A 20217-nucleotide genomic window follows, 5' to 3' on the forward strand; every position below is an offset into this window, starting at 1 on the left:
AAGTTCCTTCTCCCCACCCCCATCTCCATGAAGCAGTAGCAAATCAGAAGCAGACAAAAGCAAAAGATGAAAAAAAAGGAAATTCCCTTTGTCCTTTTCTCCAGTGTCTCTGTGTGTGCGTCAGTGTGTATAAACATTAGAGGGTGTGTTGTGTGTGTGTGTGTGTGTGAGGTTGTGAACACATGCGTATGTGTATTAGCATATTTGTGAGTGTGTGTGTGCGCATGTATGAGCGTATGAGTGTGTATGAATGTGTGTGTGTGTGTGTGTGTGTATGCGCGCGCATTGTGTCTCGTGGAGAGCTGTGTCCTAGCTGAAACAGACTGGCCCGATCGTGAAGCCAAACTCCTGTGCGTCGTTTCCATTGTGGAACACAGCCAGGTCTCTCAGAGGCAGCAGGCTGAGGTCCATCGTCTCGAACTGAAACACCATTTCCCGATTCCCATCTTCCACGTTGTCCGCAGGCTGCCACAGCGAAACAACACAGCAGACTGTCACACTAGCCACTAGAGCTGCACTTCCGGTTTACTTCTGCTTGGCATGCACTTGTGTCAGCTTTGTATGCATGCACAATAAGTTAGAATTAAAAAAACTAAAATCTGAGTTTAGCACATTGTATGTAATGAACATGACAGTAAAAGCACTTATGGCCACGTTTGTGTGCAAATCTGCAGTCAAAACCATCTTTTTAAAAACAAAACAAAACAAACACAGATTGAATCAGTCACTCAGACTGGACTGCATTTCAGTTGCCGCCCTGTCCACCTTTAATTCCTTATGAAGTACAGCAGGATGACTCTGTACGGCCTCAGAAAATACTTATTTGTGACTGTTGCTCTGTGCTATTGTCTGCTGGAAAGCACCATAGAATAACCCAGTGGCCCAATGCAAAGTGAATAGGGTGATAATGAAAGAGGAGGAGTCTATCAAACATACCAAGCACTCTTTCAGCATTCCCAGGTAACTCTGCTTCTTGGAGTCGGCCAGGAACTTGACCTCCCTCTCGGTCTGGCTCTGTGTCAGGTCTGGGTGGCAGAAGTAAGTGATTTTCTGGGTGGCGATTCTGCTGTTGAGCTTCAGGAAGCGCATCTGCACCACACTGGAGTACTCAAACTGTGGGCGAGTGCGTTTGTGAGGGGGAGGGGGGGAGAGGTTTAGGATATGTGCAAACGCAAACAAATACGCAAAACAGAATTCATGATCTGAGGTCAGTCACCCACCTGGAAGCCCTGCGTCAAGGTGCTCAGCCACTCGAAAGAACTCTCCTTCCCATAGTCCCTCAGCCAGGCCCTCACTGGCACCTGCAGGGAGGCGGGACAAGAGAATAGACAGAATATTTATGGCCTGCCACTCAGCACCCCGAGTCTAACCCTTCTGTGGCCCTGAGCCAGTCGAAACAGGAAGTAGTTCATCAATTTCACCTTAGTTGACATGCTCTTAACTCGACTCCTCTGGATTTGCAGGATTGAGACCCATCCAATACCCGAATCCTTTATTTTGACAACTATCATGTCCGAGTTTAGCCTTAATGCTCACACCTACTTGCTCATTGTGTATTTTGTTGTGTTTTACCTGGTCCAGGATTGGCGCTAGACAGGTCTGTCCCCCTGCAGAGAAGTTGCAGTAAACCAGTAGGGCGTCCACAGGGCTGCCTTGGTTCGGGTCAATGTAATAGAACCCTAAAAAGAAAAGGAAACAATGCTCTGCGTTAAAATAATTATAATATTAACTATACTTGTTTGCAATGAGTGGAGGACACACCATCTATTAAGGTATAAAAAACAAAAAAACATGGGTTCATGTGAATCTGTAATGGCCTTCAGCTACTTCTAAAATCTCAGCTTGACCAGGGGTGAAAACAAGTTAGCACAACATGAGGAATATGCGTCTCACAGAGGCCTGGTGAATGGGGAGAACGTATTTATGTAAAGCCTGTTAATTGATTGTGACAAATGCATATGTTCTGTATGAGCTTTGGGTTAAAACCCTTTGCACGTGCATTTGAACCCGGGCCCTCACCATCAGAGAAGTGGGGCTGGCACAGCTGCAGCTCCTGGCAAGTGGTGGCCGGGTGTTCTCTGGTGCCATTGGGTGGGTCAATGAGAAGCCGGATCTCGTGGTGCAGGCTGTCCAGGAGGGACCAGATCAGCGGGTAGTTAGGTTTGTCCGACACATACATGAGCTCCTGGGGGAGACCAAGTTGTACCATATGGTTATTTACGTAGGCGTCCACAGCACCCGCAAGAAGAGAAGAGTGGAGCAGAGATAAAATGAAGTGAGGATGCTTTGCAGGAGTGAGAGGGCAGAAGTTGGCAGCCTTTCTAAACAACTGTATCAAGTGAACCATGCACTGTGGAGCAACTCCATACCATACCAGCACACATGCAAATGAGACCATGGCGAACAAGATCACATGAGCAGGGATGGCATGTACCACTCGGCAGGTCAATGCGTCTGCCATTTGTGTCCATGGTGGATGGGACATGGCGTACAGCAGCAAGAACACAGTGCTGTAACACTAGATGTCATGCCCCATTAAACCATTGGGCTTGGTTCAGGTTTAAGGTTTGGACAACATTTCAAGCCGCGACCCTCACCAGGATAAGTGGGCGAGAGACGAACACAAACTCTACTGAAGGATGGGGTCATGGCTTAATGAGGGCAGTAAATGAAGACTGGAATGGCCTGACAGTGAAATTAAGGGTTACTAGGGTTACCTTGAGCTGCTCCAGGGTGAGGTTGACAGAGGCTCCTGGGGGCCCGGGGAGGCCTGGTGGGCCCTGAAACAAACAAGGGAATAAAAAACTAAGAATGCTGAGGGGTGCCCAGATGCACAGATGGGGAAAAACACACAGAAAGAAACTGGAGCCCGGGGGCCTCCAGGAGACAGGAAGCAAACTGGCTTGATCTGCTGCTGGCTTGATCGGCTTCCCCAATCCAATATTCAAACCCTGCACAGTGCAAGCAAACCACTAACGTGCAAATGGATCGGCACAGTGAAAGAGTGACACGAGAGGCAAAATTTACTTATCCAACGTCCTTAACTGGGGCAAGTTACATTTGAAACAAAATACACACATTTCATGATTAATAATACGGTAACAGTAGCTACAATATAGCACGTTTCAGTCATGGTGTTTATGGACTTATGGATGCATTTATTAAACCAGTCCTTAATGTTTTAGTGGGAAACCCAGATCTGCTGTATTTATTTATTCATTAATTTAACTTGTAAATGGGCACACGTTAACTAAATCATGTTTGCCTTCATACTGATTGTCTCTACGGGGCTGTTATACAACAGACTGCACACCATTCACAAAACGACAGCCAGTTGTTCATAAAATATTAATAATATCGTCTGCTACCGATCCGATTATTTAAGTTTATTTTGAACTAGTCACGGCACTGCACGGGGGTCCTGTGAAATCAGTGTTCGGCAAGTTTTTAATACACTCGGATATTAACTGTAAGCAGTAATTGTTTCTGTACATGGTTTTCACTCCATGCTGATAATAAAACTAATTTCGTAATCCCACACGGCACTTGAGATTATATTTTCCGCCATAATGTAGCTGATCTCTTCCATGTCTGTCTACAAGGGAAACACACATCTCCGATTCTGAAAGTGAAGTATTTCCTTAGTGGGCGTGATGGACGCATACTGCCACGTCTGGCAGCAGATAGTTAACCATCCACAAAGCCTGGACCTGTAACCATGAAGCAGTCTATTGACCAGTTGCCACTGGGGATGCGTCCGCCAGTGGCAACGGGACAATAGACTGCTTCATGGTTACATCACGAAAGAGGCACTATGACTGGGGCACTATGAACTAATGAAATATTGGTTGATCTGTGACCTCATAAAAGACTGGGGGGCACTGAGACCTCATAAAAGACTGGTCTATGACTAATAACTGCTTAATTGTGACAAAATCTAAAGGTACCCACAGGCAATCCCTTTGTTCCTTGTGGTCCAGGATGTCCTGAAAATCCTTTTAGCCCCTGAAAGTGAGAGTGAGAGAGAGAGAGAGGCATGTGAAATATAATTCTGCTCATTCTGCTCATGCAGTCATGTCTCCAGTTTCACGTTTTTTGTAATGTGGTCATGCAGGAGAAGCATGTAACAAGGCGAATTTTAATTCTGCAAATCATCTCTCTGCTGATTGTGCAAACTGCTCCAGTCACATGGCATCAACATACCTTCACTCCAAACAAACCCTAGGCAGGGGAAACGAGAAGAGACAAGAGTCAGTTATCAATAATAAAATAATTATTAATTATATATATATACACACACACACACACATATATACACACACACACGTCAATAAACCGACAAAGCAAAATCAGTGAAGCTGCCGTGACGTGAATCTCTGCCCTGAGGTTGATGATTTGTCTCCTTAAAGCAATCCACAGAGTTTAGAGAAGGGATCGTCACTCGTAATTTAACGAGTTTATTGTGACAATCTTGCCATAGACATAACCTGTAATGCTCTGATGTTCTGTGGAGATTTAATGAAGATCAGTGATGCAGTTTTCTGCATCAAGGCAGTCAGCCAGCAGGCTCCTCGGAGGGGTGAAATGGAGCTGCAGAAGCTGTTACTAACACTACCAGGTGTGCCATTAGACAGAAAATGTTCTGTAACCATAGTGTTTAATACATGGTAATTTAGTACAAGATCTTTAACTTTACTCAAGCAGGTAGAGATGATTCAGCTTCTGAATGTATGAAGTTTGCCATGTCCTGATGCACTAAGTTCACATGCATTACAATTCGAATGTTTGGAACGAGAATGTAGAACCTACGGGTAGTCCAGGGAAGCCAGAAGGTCCGTAGGGGCCAGCTGGACCGATATCCCCCTGTGGAAAAACAAGTACACACAAGCTCAGTTACACAACATTTAGCAGAGCACCTGTCTGCACTAGTTCAGTCGACTCTACTGCGCTTGCATCGGCTGGATATTTCAATCACACTTATCGACAATGTCTGCTATCCCATTTGTCTGTATATGTGTATTGTGACTTTTGTGTTGCAGTTATTTAATTTGCATTGCATCCCGACACTGTCAACTTCCATTCATACTGATGCTGCTCAGCGAAGGCTTGCGACTAATTATTTGCTTAATAAGAACTTTCTTTTATTGTAACTGCTTAATTGTCACTTCCTGTTCTTAAACCCCTGCCAAGACAGCTTAACAATGTCAAATAATGGGGAATAGGAAGAAGTTTAGGAAATGAAGATGCACGAATAAATTAAACAAATAAGAAAACAAACTAGAATTATCTAATTGGGCCAACTGTGAGTTCAATTAAAGATCCCAGCAGTGTAACCGAAGGCCTGGGACTGGAAAGTAGCTGACCTGGAGATAGTTGGAAATTATAATTCCGAACGGAAATTAAGAATAAACAGAGATATAAAAAGGACGAGTGTCGTGGTGCAAATTACCTGCTCCCCCTTCATTCCTGGGGCTCCCTCCTCGCCGGTGGGTCCACGTCTCCCCTAAAACCCACACCCACACAGAGATTCAACATTCATTAAGATATTCATAATTAATAGATATTATTTGTGAAACTAAACTTCTCTTTCTCAATCATATCTTTTTACAGTTTATTGAACACTGGATCAACTTAGGTTGATTCCTGCTTTCTTCTAAAGTGTGTGTGAGCTTGTCTCTGACCTTGTGTGCAACGTGCAGCTGAACCCAGACCCAACGCCACGCATATTCATTTCACACTTCTCTATAGGGGCCTGGGGGGTCCACTAAGGATTTGGACAGGGGCAAAGAATCTGACCTATTGCAGATAAGGATGGGGCCTTCGTACCTTAAAGCCCTCATCACCATGAGGTCCTGGGGGGCCCATCTTTCCCTTCTCCCCCTGTGGAGGAACATACACAATAAAGGAAGCTCCAAGACAAATCAGTTGTACCTGGTCTGTTCAAGTAAATGAAAAGTCACCTTAACAACTAAATAAATTGTGTGTGTGTGTCTGTGGTGTGTCTATAAGCTTTTTTATTTTTAATTTAAAAGGAACACTGTAAAAATGTTTTTATCATACAGACACCGCTGACCTCAAAACAATCTTGCATTCATCAAACACCAGTCATCATTGAGAAACAACAACAGTAAATACTGCTGGAGGGAAAGATCATTAAATAAGGTATAGCAAAATCCCTATCACAAACTGCTCTGCCTGCCAGACCACCTGGGTATCGGCACTGTGGCTATTATTACCTTCGTTCCAACCTCTCCCCGAACCCCCTTTTCTCCTCTCAGACCAGAAATACCCTGAAGGAGAGAGAGAGAGAGAGAGAAGTAAACATTAAAACTCTCCTCCGGTTCTCGATGTTCAGTCAGCTCTCCTCTCACCTCAGCGGCATGCTGGGAGTGTGGGCACCCACGCTGTTTCCCAGTGCCCTGTGCTCAGCCACCTGGCAACAACAAGGACCATCTATTCCACCCACGGCTCTTGGACTTCAAAGCCCCCCAGCCATTAGAGATAAAAACGTTTTCTACACAGCTAGTCCTGCACTTCAGCCTCGACTGAATGTACAAGTAAAAAGCAAATGGTATACTTGAACCCTGCACACGCGCAAGCTTCCTTTTATGGTCCTGAATTCATGCCAGATGAATTTGAATTGGGGGAAAAAGAGAGATGGGAGTCATCAGTGCTCGGGCTGCCTGGCTAATCAGGGATGAAAAAAAATCCCTGTCTGGAGGCCATACTGGTTTTACTGTGCAAGGCTCACTCCAGTTAAAGAGCAGCCGGACCCCAGTGGTGGGTGATTCGAGCTTGCTACCTAATTTTGAGTGCAGGAAGGATGACCCAGTTTGATTTTTTCAATTTTTAAAAAACTACATACAGAGTCAGGAGCCACAGCTGCTGGAACACTGGACTTAAAGACAAAACTAAAACAACTGTAACACGAGACTGCAGGATATCCAGCTCGCGCCCATCCCTGCGCAGGGTGTGGGGCTACGGTAAAAGAGCAGTGATGTGACAACAGGCTCAGGTTGCACTCACATAAGGACCCTGCCGCCCCACCGGTCCCTCGGGGCCCCTCTCTCCTTTCACACCCTGCAGGAGAAAGACAAGGCAGGTTAAGTGTCACAGAACAGAACAGGCATATTCAGTTCAGGTTTAGGCCGTGTGGGGCAGTATAAACGGACAGTGTCTGGAAGACTGAAACGTGAGCCAATTGGATCTGAACACAACCAATTTTTCTGGCACTAGGAACGGTCCAGCCCGGATCAGAAGTAAAACCAAAATCCTAAGTCTCCAATGCAGATTGAAATTGACCCCTGACCTTTTCTCCTCTCTCTCCTCTTGTCCCCCTCATGCCGGCTTTTCCTCTTTTCCCCTAAAAGATGAGAATAATTTTTTTTTTTAAACCACGTGGAAAAATAAATCAACAGAGAACAGAGAAACCCTGAAAGGACCCAGGCTGGAAAGACTTCAGGGCCCAAGGAAGGCTGTAGCATGCCGGCTAACACATCGTGGGCCCACAGTTGGGCTAGGCCTTCACTCACCTTCCTGCCTGGAGGGCCTGCCTTGCCTGGGTCCCCTTCACTCCCGTCTTCTCCCTGAAACCCAAGGCAGAATAGACCAGGGTTAGAGAGCTGCTGTCCAATCCTGCCCAATCATGCCTACAGCAGGGCTGGAGGGGCAAATCCAGTCATTGAAGGGGCACAAGAGTATCTGACATGGGTCTTAACCGCTTCATTGAGTTAAGTCATTATTTGGAGAATAAATTATTTTGTTATTTTGTCTCTCAGGCCTTAATTAATTTCTAATTGACAGGTATGTATACAACCTACACGAACCCAGTTCCCCAAGGACCAGAACTGTCGAGGCCCGAAGTATCTTATTATAGAAAAATGTTTTCCCTTGTTTAGATATATTTCATTAGTTTCTTGTCTACTGCTAGATCTTTAAATCTGGTGGAAGTCAAGAGCAGATTGTGTTCTGGAGGAAGGAGCTTAGAAAATCTCGCTGTGTATTTCTACATGAATAACAGCATTCATAGATACCTTCTCTCCTTTGAGTCCCTTCCTTCCCTCTGGCCCGGGCCTTCCCTTGGGTCCCTGGAACAACACAAGGAACATGGGCGGTTCATTACACAGCAGGTAAGAGCTGCACGTGAGACCAGGAAATCAGCGAGACCATAGAGGTTTAGATCATCTCTCAGTGTTGGCACTCAATCACTTCACGAATTTAGAGCTGCTGCGCTGGATGCGCACCTACTGTATCCGGCCAGTTCAGCACCTCGATATCAATACACTGAAGGACTTTCATCCGGTCAGCACTTTAGTCATGTAATGCTTAATTGATGCTGCTGCTGGTCATTGACATAATTAAGGTGTAAATGGAACCAAAGAGTGGGGTGAGGTTAGCTGGACAGACACCATGCATTTACACTTTTTTAACAATCGGTTTCTTATTTGTTTTTAAATGTATACATTCATTCATTTTTACAAATAATTTCTCTGGATTGTGATCTTTATTCTTCAGGCCCTCTCCACACTGGCCCCAGTATGACAAGCATACAGAGCAATGGGTGGGACTCACCTCATGCCCTTCTGGTCCTGGTGGTCCCTGCAGCCCCACGTCCCCGGGGCGTCCCTATGCAGAAAAGCAACAACACCCAGTATTATAAAGGCTCGCTCACCTCCTTACTCTCTGTGAGTGTTAGTGTCATCCTTACCTGAATCCCAGGTAGGGGTGGAGGCCCCTTGATCCCCGGAAGACCCTCTGGACCCTGCAGACCACAAACACCAGAGACCTCAGCCACACAGCCGTGGGAATAAATTAAACCAATTAAGCAATTAACCAAACCAATCAGCAGGGGCATGGCCAATAAAGTAAATCCAGTCCCCCCCGCTGATATGTGCAGTGTGCTCAGAGTGATCAGTCTCACCTGCTCTCCAGTCTCCCCTTTCTCCCCTGGCTCCCCCTTGGCCCCATCTGCCCCTGGAAAACCCTTATGGCCTGTGATCCCCTGGGGCCCCTCCCTCCCTGGGGAGCCCTGTAGCAGAATAACAGACAGACAATCAAACATAGCCATCAAATTATTAAACATAACAATGAAGTCTATCATTTAAAAACTGCTATAATTGTAATTGTAATTAATTGAATGACTTCAGGTCTGCGCTTAATGGTTGTTCTAGTAAAAGTCAAACTTATAGAGAAGATGCAGGTTTGAGAGCTGGGGGAGAGAGTTATGCTGTTTTTCAGGAAGCGGTCATACTCACCATAGGCCCTGGCTTCCCGGGGTCGCCCTTCTGCCCCTGCTGCCCCGAGACTCCCTGCAACAACACAACACACAAATGTACACGCACACACACACACAGACTCCACAGTATCATGTAAAGTATCAAAGGAGAATAAAAGTAACCATAAGCCTTACCCACATCAAATCCCAAGAAAGAAAGACAGTAGGCATAAACTTAAACTACATCAGCCAACGTGGTGACAACCACAGACATGTAACATGTCCAATGAGGGTCCACTCACAGCAGCAAGAGACACGCAATGACATACAACATTGGAAGTGTGAAGTAGCGCTTTACCTCAGGTCCGGTGTCACCATAGAGGCCGGCAACTCCACTGGGCCCCGCATCTCCCTGCAATGAAGCACAGGGCACCGCTAGAACAGCACACAGGTGGCACAATCCGCAGCGCAAGGACCGGGTTTCAATTAAGGGAAAATTCTGTTGTAATTCTGAGTACAACAGGTACAGTGAGGGGAAAAAAGTATTTGATCCCCTGCTGATTTTGTACGTTTGCCCACTGACAAAGAAATGATCAGTCTATAATTTTAATGGTAGGTGTATTTTAACAGTGAGAGACAGAATAACAACAAACAAATCCAGAAAAACGCATTTCAAAAAAGTTATAAATTGATTTGCATGTTAATGCGGGAAATAAGTATTTGAGCCCTTCGACTTAATACTTGGTGGCAAAACCCTTGTTGGCGATCACAGAGGTCAGACGTTTCTTGTAGTTGGCCACCAGGTTTGCACACATCTCAGGAGGGATTTTGTCCCACTCCTCTTTGCAGATCCTCTCCAAGTCATTAAGGTTTCGAGGCTGACGTTTGGCAACTCGAACCTTCAGCTCCCTCCACAGATTTTCTATGGGATTAAGGTCTGGAGACTGGCTAGGCCACTCCAGGACCTTAATGTGCTTCTTCTTGAGCCACTCCTTTGTTGCCTTGGCTGTGTGTTTTGGGTCATTGTCATGCTGGAATACCCATCCACGACCCATTATCAATGCCCTGTCTGAGGGAAGGAGGTTCTCACCCAAGATTTGACGGTACATGGCCCCGTCCATCGTCCCTTTGATGCGGTGCAGTTGTCCTGTCCCCTTAGCAGAAAAATACCCCCAAAGCATAATGTTTCCACCTCCATGTTTGACGGTGGGGATGGTGTTCTTGGGGTCATTCCTCCTCCTCCAAACACGGCGAGTTGAGTTGATGCCAAAGAGCTCGATTTTGGTCTCATATGACCACAACACTTTCACCCAGTTCTCCTCTGAATCATTCAGATGTTCATTGGCCTTTAAGAGAGTGCTCCTAATCTCAGCTCGTTATCTGTATAAAAGACACCTGGGAGCCAGAAATCTTGCTGATTGATAGGGGATCAAATACTTATTTCCCTCATTAACATGCAAATCAATTTATAACTTTTTTGAAATGCGTTTTTCTGGATTTATTTGTTGTTATTCTGTCTCTCACTGTTAAAATACTCCTACCATTAAAATTATAGACTGATCATTTCTTTGTCAGTGGGCAAACGTACAAAATCAGCAGGGGATCAAATACTTTTTTCCCCCACTGTATGTTGAATATCATTTATATCTGATTTGATAAAGTGCCACAAACTAAATACATGCACAGTATCTAAACAAAAAACATCTAAACATGCAGGAAAAGCATAGGAATATGATATCCTCATTCTACCAGAACAAATCCCACTGCCAGGGTAAGGCAATAGGCATAGATTAACAAGCATAGATGTAAATACCTTGTCTCCCTTTGGCCCATCTGGCCCAGGCAATCCTGTCAGACCTGGTCTCCCCTGATGAAAAATCAGATTTGCTTAATCCAAGGCTGTTGCAATATCATTATCAGTATCTCATTGTGCAGTACATTCAAACCACAGAATGAGATATTGCAGTATGGCAATCTGCCATAGGAACACGATTCAAAACTCACAGATGCATGAGTTACTCTGAACGGAAGCTGGCTCTTCACATAGGACACAGTGACACCCTATGGAGTGTTTTTTTTTTTTTTTAAGCAATCACAAGAAAGCAACTATATAAAGAAGCCACACTATTGAAGCTTTTCTGACAAACAGATCTCATCATTGCAGTTAATTCCAGTTTCAGTTATAAATTCAGGGGAAAGTTCAGTTAGACGTGGTCCTTACCGCTTGTCCTGGGAGACCAGAATGTCCTGTTGGCCCCATCAGTCCCACCTGACCCTGTGAAAATCAGGAATTAAGGGACAGTAATTCTGTTTGCAGGTCTAGCTGATAAGCACAACAAAACCCATAATCTTAACATTTTAGCCTGCATATAATTATTAGGACAGCTGGTGACTTTGACCTACATAGTTTTATTGAGCTTTTCAAACTGCAATTGTTACCCCAGTTGGCATGACTCTTAACACAAAATTAAACCATTTTACAAAAAGCACACAAACACAGTTTCCACTGTTTACCTTGAGTGAGTGGATGAAATAATTAAATAAAATCATAATTGATATGTTCAATTGAATGTTTGTTTTGCTTTTGTTTTGGCTACCATGTGGACAAAGAGAGAAGCAACACAGCATGTCTTTGACTGTCCGTGGGCTGAAGTTTCTCAGCCTTGCAACCAGCTGGCACTGTCACAGAGCGGACACTCACCAGCATACCCACGTGGCCCTTCTCTCCTTTTGGTCCCCTCTCTCCATTCTCCCCGACAACTCCTGGGGGCCCTGCTTGGCCAGGGGGTCCGAGGGGGCCTCCCACTCCCTGCACAATCATAAGAACCCCGTTTAAACATCCCCAAACTTCAAATTAATTCACAAGTGCTGATGCAACTTTTTAAATTGAAAATCAATGACCTATGCTGTGAGTGTTATACATCTCCCTGCTCACCTTTTCACCTTTACCCCCCATTTCGCCGATATCACCTGGGTCCCCGATGTCACCCTTCAACAGAGGAGAAGAGTTAGCCAGGTCCAGACAGTGCCTCTTACTGGGATGCATTATACACAATTCCAGAGCAACACAAAGACACACATCCAACAGATGCCATTATTATTATTATCATCTTCAAATGATCCAGCAGTCCTCTCTATGCACAGACACTCACCTGGCCTGACTGTCCCCTAAAATACAGTGTCCTACAAGGCTCTACAAGGGTAACGGCATCCCTACTCAATGACTGGCATTCTCCCTCCTCACCTCTTTGCCCCTCTCTCCTGGCTCGCCCTGCTGCCCCTTCAATCCCACTGGCCCTGGGTGCCCTGCCTCTCCCTTGGGGCCTGGCAGCCCACAGGAGCCTGAATCCCCCTGCAGGAACAACAATGGAGACCAGAGTTGCAGATCTGTACCCAATCAGACCCAGAGTTGAACCCAGATTGAATGGACGAGATGGAGAGGCAGAAAGATGCAGGAACGAGGATTGTGTTTAGTGGTTAGTATATCCAATGACTGGTATTACTGACCTGCTCCCCCTTCAACCCAGCAAGACCCTCATCTCCGGGAACTCCTGGAAGACCCTGCGAAGACAGATGGAAAACACTCATGGGCGACATCAGTTGAAGTAAAGGAAATGGCAAGAATCTGTCAGGAGCTCGCATGTGGTCAGGGTCTGATCACCTGGGCCCCAGGGTTCAATCCTCTGGTGCCCAGTGGGATGTATGTGTCCTCATGCATAGGGGGCTGGTCAATTGGGATTGTACATTTGAACAGCTCCTGTGGTGCCCAATGGCACTGTGGCCCTCCAGGACCCACACTGTGCATCCTGGCAGTGGAGATTCAGACAGTGACTGGCTGACAGTCCAACAGTGTGGAGAATCTCCAGCACAATCCAGCCCGAACCCCTGTTCCCACCCCCAACCCCTCCAAGACCACCGCCCCCGCTCCAGCTCACCTGCTCCCCATCCAGGCCAGCCGTGCCTGGGTGCCCAGCGGATCCAACACCTCCCTGCAAAACACATAGCACATGGCTTATAAGGAAAATATTTGTATACCTCCGCAATAACGATAGACAATAAGATGGCAATAATATGCTGCTACTGAATTACAACACACACACACACACACACACACATTGACATATTCACTTCAGATAAATGTATATATTTTGAAATGCATAAAGTAAATACACACAAGTATATGGACTGACACACTTGCATGCTTTAACTTTTTTCTCGGCATTGAAAGGTTCTTATGATGTTTAAAGCACAGCCAGTCCACGACACTGTTATAAATATCTTCGTAAAATGTATGTGGAACTTGCCTCCCCCATCACTCCCTCACCACCCCCGTTTCTCACCTTCTCCCCTTTATCCCCGGCTGCCCCCTCTGGCCCCTCCAGGCCCTGCTTGCCCTGCAACACAGAATGAGAGGGTTTGAAATAAGTTGGGAAATAGTTGATTTATTTTATCTTATTGAATTTGAAAGGAGAGAGGAGTGACTCACAGGAAATCCAGGGGTGCCACTGGTTCCCTGTGGACCCTGGGTACCCTTCTCTCCTATGGGGCCCTGCATGCCTATCCCTCCATCTGGCCCAGGGGGACCAGGCAACCCCTGAAACACAGCAGTGTCAGGGGATCAGTCCAAATAACTGGAGCCCAGCACCAATCCACTCCCACTCCCACTCACTCACCAACAGAAGATCAGTGCTGGTATGTAAAGTACAAACACAAATACAACAGCATAGTTCAGTCCACACGGGCAACATCTTGCTATATTTGTACTCACAGGGATGCCTTCTATCCCTTTGGGGCCGGGCTCTCCCATTCTTCCCTGGGGGAGACAGAAGCACACTCTCACTCGTATATCTCGTAGTTACAGCCGTTAATCAGTGTTAGAGCTGATGTGTAACCAGAAACACTGTCAAACATTTTACATGCAGCAGCTGTTCACTTGTGATATCCTGTTATCACAACAAGAAACCAATGAGATGAAGAATATCTTCTGAGGTAAAGCTGATTTTTCAGTCCCAGCCCAACTATCTGCTCCACCACTCAACCTGCAGTGGCCTGTGCAAAGACTGACTCTGTGGGCAGGCAGCTCCTGGTCCCGGAGTGTCACAGACATGTCGGTTTCTTGTTTTCCCAGAGCAACTTAATTAGGGAACTGATTAGAGCTACAACGGGAAAGTCATTTAAACTGGATCAATTACAGTGAGGGAAAAAAGTATTTGATCCCCTGCTGATTTTGTACGTTTGCCCACTGACAAAGAAATGATCAGTCTATAATTTTAATGGTAGGAGTATTTTAACTGTGAGAGACAGAATAACAACAAAACAATCCAGAAAAACACATTTCAAAAAAAGTTATGAATTGATTTGCATGTTAATGAGTGAAATAAGTATTTGACCCCTTCGACTTAGTACTTGGTGGCAAAACCCTTGTTGGCAATCACAGAGGTCAGACGTTTCTTGTAGTCGGCCACCAGGTTTGCACACATCTCAGGAGGGATTTTGTCCCACTCCTCTTTGCAGATCCTCTCCAAGTCATTAAGGTTTCGAGGCTGACGTTTGGTAACTCGAACCTTCAGCTCCCTCCACAGATTTTCTATGGGATTAAGGTCTGGAGACTGGCTAGGCCACTCCAGGACCTTCATGTGCTTCTTCTTGAGCCACTCCTTTGTTGCCTTGGCTGTGTGTTTTTGGTCATTGTCATGCTGGAATTCCCATCCACGACCCATTTTCAATGCCCTGGCTGAGGGAAGGAGGTTCTCACCACAACACTTTCACCCAGTTCTCCTCTGAATCATTCAGATGTTGGCAAACTTCAGACGGGCTGTAATGTGCTTTCTTGAGCAGGGGGACCTTGCGGGCGCTGCAGGATTTCAGTCCTTCATGGCGCAGTGTGTTACCAATTGTTTTCTTGGTGAATATGGTCCCAGCTGCCTTGAGATCATTAACAAGATCCTCCCGTGTAGTTCTGGGCTGATTCCTCACCGTTCTCATGATCATTGAAACTCCACAAGGTGAGATCTTGCATGGAGCCCCAGACCGAGGGAGACTGACAGTTATTTTGTGTTTCTTCCATTTGCGAATAATCGCACCAACTGTTGTCACCTTCTCAGCAAGCTGCTTGGCGATGGTCTTGTAGCCCATTCCAGCCTTGTGTAGGTCTACAATCTTGTCCCTGACATCCTTGGACAGCTCTTTGGTCTTGGCCATGGTGGAGAGTTTGGAATCTGATTGATTGATTGCTTCTGTGGACAGGTGTCTTTTATACAGGTAACGAGCTGAGATTAGGAGCACTCCCTTTAAGAGAGTGCTCCTAATCTCAGCTCGTTACCTGTATAAAAGACACCTGGGAGCCAGAAATCTTGCTGATTGATAGGGGATCAAATACTTATTTCCCTCATTAACATGCAAATCAATTTATAACTTTTTTGAAATGCATTTTTCTGGATAATTTTGTTGTTATTCTGTCTCTCACTGTTAAAATACACCTACCATTAAAATTATAGACTGATCATTTCTTTGTCAGTGGGCAAACGTACAAAATCAGCAGGGGATCAAATACTTTTTTCCCCTCACTGTAAGTGAATTAATAGTTTAAGTTCAACCTAATTAACCTCTTAAGCTTTTGGTAATAAGAAAAATCCCCCTGCCCATTTTTGCCCCATGCACACCCCTCCCACACATTCTAAAATTTACTTGGGTAAATTGACCCAAGTAAATTAAGTAAGAATTAAAAAAAAAAATAGATAACTGACATATTCTTGAACCAGTCTACCGATCAAAACAAGACCATCCGCATTTTGGAAGAAGTAACACATGCCAGTACAGAGCTCAAAATGTCAGGAAGTAAACACTCTCTTTAAAGTGTGTTTGAACATCAAATATTAAATACTGGATTTATCGTTAGGGTGTTCTGAACAAATCAAGCCTATTTGCAAAGGAATCCAATTGAATGTGAGGGATCTGTGGCCACTGAGTAAAGTTTTGTTTGGCCACTTGGGTATGTGTTTGGACAGCACCTAGACACCTCTCACAAAAGCCCTCATACAGTGGGTTCTGTTTGTTCTATCAACAAACAAATTGGTACAATTGTTGTCCACATGCCACTGAAGGGATATGTGGAGATTCAGAGAGCTATACATATAGGTGCCTTCTTAAGGTGATGTGAAACTTGACTTTGAAAATCAAAACCATAAAATACAGTTGGCTTTTCTGTACGTTAGCTTGTGTTATGTGTATTAGGTTACTCCAATCTATGTTCTGTTCTTGAACATTTAAGCGATTTCCTTTCAAATTATACCATCCATATGCATATGATGGAAATATTTACAGAGTAATGGGCTTTTGAAATTGGGACATTCACATTTTTTACTGTCAGCTTAGAGCTCAGCGTGAAATGACGACACCGGCAAGCTCGTTCCCTCTGGGACCTGGTTCATAGAACAGCCTGCTGCACGCTTCAGGCCTGCCCGGCTGACTGGCTGGCTGGCGGAGCACTCATGACCACTTCCTGCCCACAAGGGTTCCGATGCAATTTGAATAGAATTAGTGGACACAGGAAGTCTGGTGATGTGAACTTCCGCAACAGTGGTGTACGGCACTGTTCTGTCCTGTGCTGTCCTCACCTGTGGACCGGTTACTCCTCTCTCCCCGGGGGGTCCCGCTGGGCCCTGGAACAAAAAGAGCACACCAGCTCAGCACTCATAGACCCTCTCCCCCGGGGCCACACAGCCGTCACTAACGGACATTGACTGAACCCTGAGCTGAGTGCCAGTGGAGACCTGTTCCTGTATTGACCATTTCACACCCACCAGTGTATTTTTTTCCCCCCAAAATGCACAATGTGTGCAGACCTTGACTTTTAAATGAGTTTTTCAGTTCCTGTGAGTTATATTCCACTTGACCTTCATATTTCATTGTATAAAGCTGGTTGCACACTTCCGAGGGCTGATTGTGATTGCAGTGTGTGTTGCAGTGTGAGGAGTGTGCTGTTACTGTGTGTTGATTACTCAGCAGTGAGGAGACTTACTGGAGGTCCTGCCTTTCCCTGCAGGCCTGGAGGCCCCCGAACTCCTGCCTCCCCCTGGCAGAAAAACAAGTTTACAAACTGTGTGTACATACCCTATCTGTTCCAGACCTGGGTCATAATTGATCAAGTACAGTCCAATTACACCATTTTCACTCTTGAACATGAACAATCAGTGTACACGGTCATCTACAGGTTAATTGTGCTTCCTGACAATTACAATCTCCCATACAATATCTATTTGCAGTTTTTTAGTGTAGTCGGTCAGCTAGTTAAATTGACTTTTAAAACAAATCTGAGACATTTAATTAAGTTTATTAAGCTCTATAATTTCTCAGCCTGCATGGTGAAGGAAATGCATTAATTAAATAACAGGATGAATGAGGAGGAGAAGAAAGCAAAGATGAGGAGCGGGTCCTTACCCTTTCTCCCATGTGACCTGTCCTTCCCCGATCTCCTACAGTTCCAGGATATCCCTGAGGAGCAGAGACAGACAGACACTGAGAGACCGACAGACAAGACACAGTCAGAAAGACACTGAGAGGCAGACAGACACACAAAGACTAAGGGTGAAACGTGGTGAGAAACAGAAATACACACAGACAGAGACAGACACACAGACACATGGGAGAGGTACCGAGGGACAGATGACCAGACACACTGAGCTCTTTCCTAAATGTGTTTAAAGATCTTTAAAATACTAAGATACAATTAAAAATCAACTTCAGCTGGATTTAATAATAATAATAAATGTTTGTGAGATCTAGTCAGTGAGAAAGTTATAATACTTTAAAATCCTTAATGAGTTTGTTACCATACTGAGTAATGGAGGCTGGCACTTCTATTCTATTCTATTCCACTGCAGGACTTTGGTCCAACCAGAACATTTTCTTCACTTAATTGCTTAATTTACCCATATTTGTTAATTGACTTTTCTGCTTGAAATCACTTATACACTGACAGATTGGTTGGGGGAAAATATATATATATATATAGGTATATGCACTGTGAGAGTGGCTGTGCATCTGTCTTGTGCATCTGTGAACCCTGCCGCCTGACTCAACAGGTGGGTTACTGTGTGCACATCTGGGCCCAAGCTATACCCAGTTAACACCTGGACAGGAAGCACTTACATACATGCCCACTGCTCCTTGAGGTCCTTCGACGCCGGGTTTACCCGTGAAACCCTGGGGGTGGGAGATACAATAACATCATGTAGAGGGTGCGGCTCAGGCCTCACTCGGACAGAAGCCATGTGCTCAGGCACCTCCAAGACAGCGACAGATCCACCATGCCACGGCTCCAGTCTCCTGTCGTGCTGGGGTTTGAACACTCGCACGCACATGCACAGTATTGCTATTCAGACAGTTATTTTGTGTTGATCGAGTCAGAGTATATTCATACAGTGAGCTGTACCAATCTTCCAATCCTTACAACCCCCCCTTGCCGAGCTCTGGGTCTTACTCACCCTCTCACCAGGCGACCCTGGGCTGCCATCTTGTCCGGGCCGGCCTGGAGCACCCTGGGGATACAGACAGACAGAGAGAGAGGGGTGGGGGGGAGGGAGAGGGAGAGCGGGAGCGGGAGACATTACAACAGTTCTGTGTTCATGACAACTAAAACAGGATTGTGTTCAAGGTCAAATCCTCCAGTCACACATTTACAACAAGTACATTAGTTATTCTGATGGTTTTGTTGCTCTCCCCACCACATACACAGGCTTTGGCCACTGTACCTACCACTGGTCCTGGGGGGCCGCTCTGCCCCAGCTCTCCCCGCAGCCCCCGGAAACCCTAGAGATTGAGAGAGAAAGAAAGAGACAGAAGGAGAGAGATATGTCAGTCTTCAGACAAACTGCAAGCTGCAGTTCTCTTGGCTGATGGTCCATTTTTCACACTGTGTTCTTACACAAGCACACTGTACCTCTTACACCTCCCACTGGACAATGGCTACTGTGCGAGACTTTCATTGTACTGGCTTATGATTGAACATCTGTGCTAGGCCCTGCCAATGCAACAGTGTAAAGGGATGAAGGCTTGGCTAGAGAACTATAAAAGGATGGTTTCTGTTATTACTCTCAAGGGAAATAAACTCCACTCCCACAAGGGACAGCAGCCTGGAGAGCTAAAGTCCTGCAGATTTTACAGGATGCTTCAAGGGGTCAAGGAGTAGAGGTTGCAAAAGCAAGTTAACTGGTCCTAAGTAACCAAATCACTGTTACGATGAAGTCATTTGGGGCTCGGTTGGAGAAGGAAAACTAAAGGAGACTGAACTGCAATGTACTGTGGCTCTCCACAGACATGGCGTACCTGAATCCCAGTCATAAAATTACCTCAGAGGTCATACGTCATCACAACACAACTCCTGCCCTTGTTCTTTATGTTGGAAGATGAAACAGGAGCTGCGGACGGGGGCGATTAAAAAGTGCTCCTCTGGAGACAGCAGTGACTTAATTACCTGCCCCAGCTCCTGGCCTGTCCCCATGTCTCCAGGCTGACCTTTATGCCCCCCCCCCCATGAAAGCCTTCTTGCTTTCTTTATATTTCTCTTTTGAGAAACATTACAGTGCGTGGTAGGCCTTTCCCCCCCCCGCATGCTTTGTCTTTAAACAGCGGAACAGTGAACTCGCAGACAACAGTGGGACTGTGATCACTACTGGACTGTACATTACTGGCTACTGTACTATACTATTTATATATTATATACACACACACATATATATATATATATATATATATATATAAAGCGCAAACCCGATAATTTGTGTAAAGAAGATACTCACTCTGGGCCCCTTACCGCCAGCTCCCCCCGGCGTCCCCACAGCCCCCTGCCGAAGAGAACAGCAGTCAGCCGCCACCGCCGCGCCACTGCGCTACTGCACAACACAAATCGGGCTCTTGTGCCAAGAGCTCATTTGCCGGTAACAAAACAAACGACAGCAAAGAAGCAGAGGTGTTCAACTAGAGGCTAGAAAAGGTGTAAGCAA

At 45.6% G+C, this 20217-nt stretch overlaps 1 protein-coding gene across 1 annotated transcript; it reads right to left on the bottom strand.

Moving 5' to 3' along the window:
* Positions 1 to 251: 251 nt before the first annotated feature.
* Positions 252 to 19715, bottom strand: LOC136758200 (collagen alpha-1(V) chain). The gene is made up of 38 exons (XM_066712470.1): positions 19689 to 19715; positions 18971 to 19024; positions 18700 to 18753; positions 18365 to 18418; positions 17654 to 17707; positions 17235 to 17288; positions 16831 to 16875; positions 13983 to 14027; positions 13701 to 13808; positions 13555 to 13608; positions 13150 to 13203; positions 12722 to 12775; positions 12459 to 12566; positions 12150 to 12203; positions 11916 to 12023; positions 11436 to 11489; positions 11028 to 11081; positions 9573 to 9626; positions 9255 to 9308; positions 8921 to 9028; positions 8708 to 8761; positions 8572 to 8625; positions 8034 to 8087; positions 7533 to 7586; positions 7310 to 7363; positions 7027 to 7080; positions 6237 to 6290; positions 5827 to 5880; positions 5450 to 5503; positions 4810 to 4863; positions 4204 to 4221; positions 3952 to 4005; positions 2718 to 2780; positions 2020 to 2185; positions 1573 to 1679; positions 1221 to 1301; positions 937 to 1113; positions 252 to 465 (listed from the first exon to the last, which is right to left on the bottom strand). The coding sequence occupies exons 1-38, from the start codon at positions 19713 to 19715 to the stop codon at positions 310 to 312; spliced, it is 2613 nt and encodes an 870-aa protein (XP_066568567.1). The 3' UTR covers positions 252 to 309.
* Between the last annotated feature and the right edge of the window lie 502 nt (positions 19716 to 20217).

Source organism: Amia ocellicauda, chromosome 9, assembly GCF_036373705.1.
Source record: "Amia ocellicauda isolate fAmiCal2 chromosome 9, fAmiCal2.hap1, whole genome shotgun sequence".
NCBI lineage: Eukaryota > Metazoa > Chordata > Actinopteri > Amiiformes > Amiidae > Amia > Amia ocellicauda.

What these genes read in the sequence shown, in the direction of transcription:
- LOC136758200 (XM_066712470.1), bottom strand. Translation starts at nt 19,715, where the DNA reads ATGGGGACAGGCCAGGAGCTGGGGCAG. An exon ending in GAGGAGTAACCGGTCCACAG is followed by an intron (nt 14,028 to 16,830) that starts GTGAGGACAGCA and finishes TGTCTCCCCCAG; the next exon opens with GGAAGAATGGGAGAGCCCGG. An exon ending in CTGGGTTGAAGGGGGAGCAG is followed by an intron (nt 12,567 to 12,721) that starts GTCAGTAATACC and finishes TTGTTCCTGCAG; the next exon opens with GGGGATTCAGGCTCCTGTGG.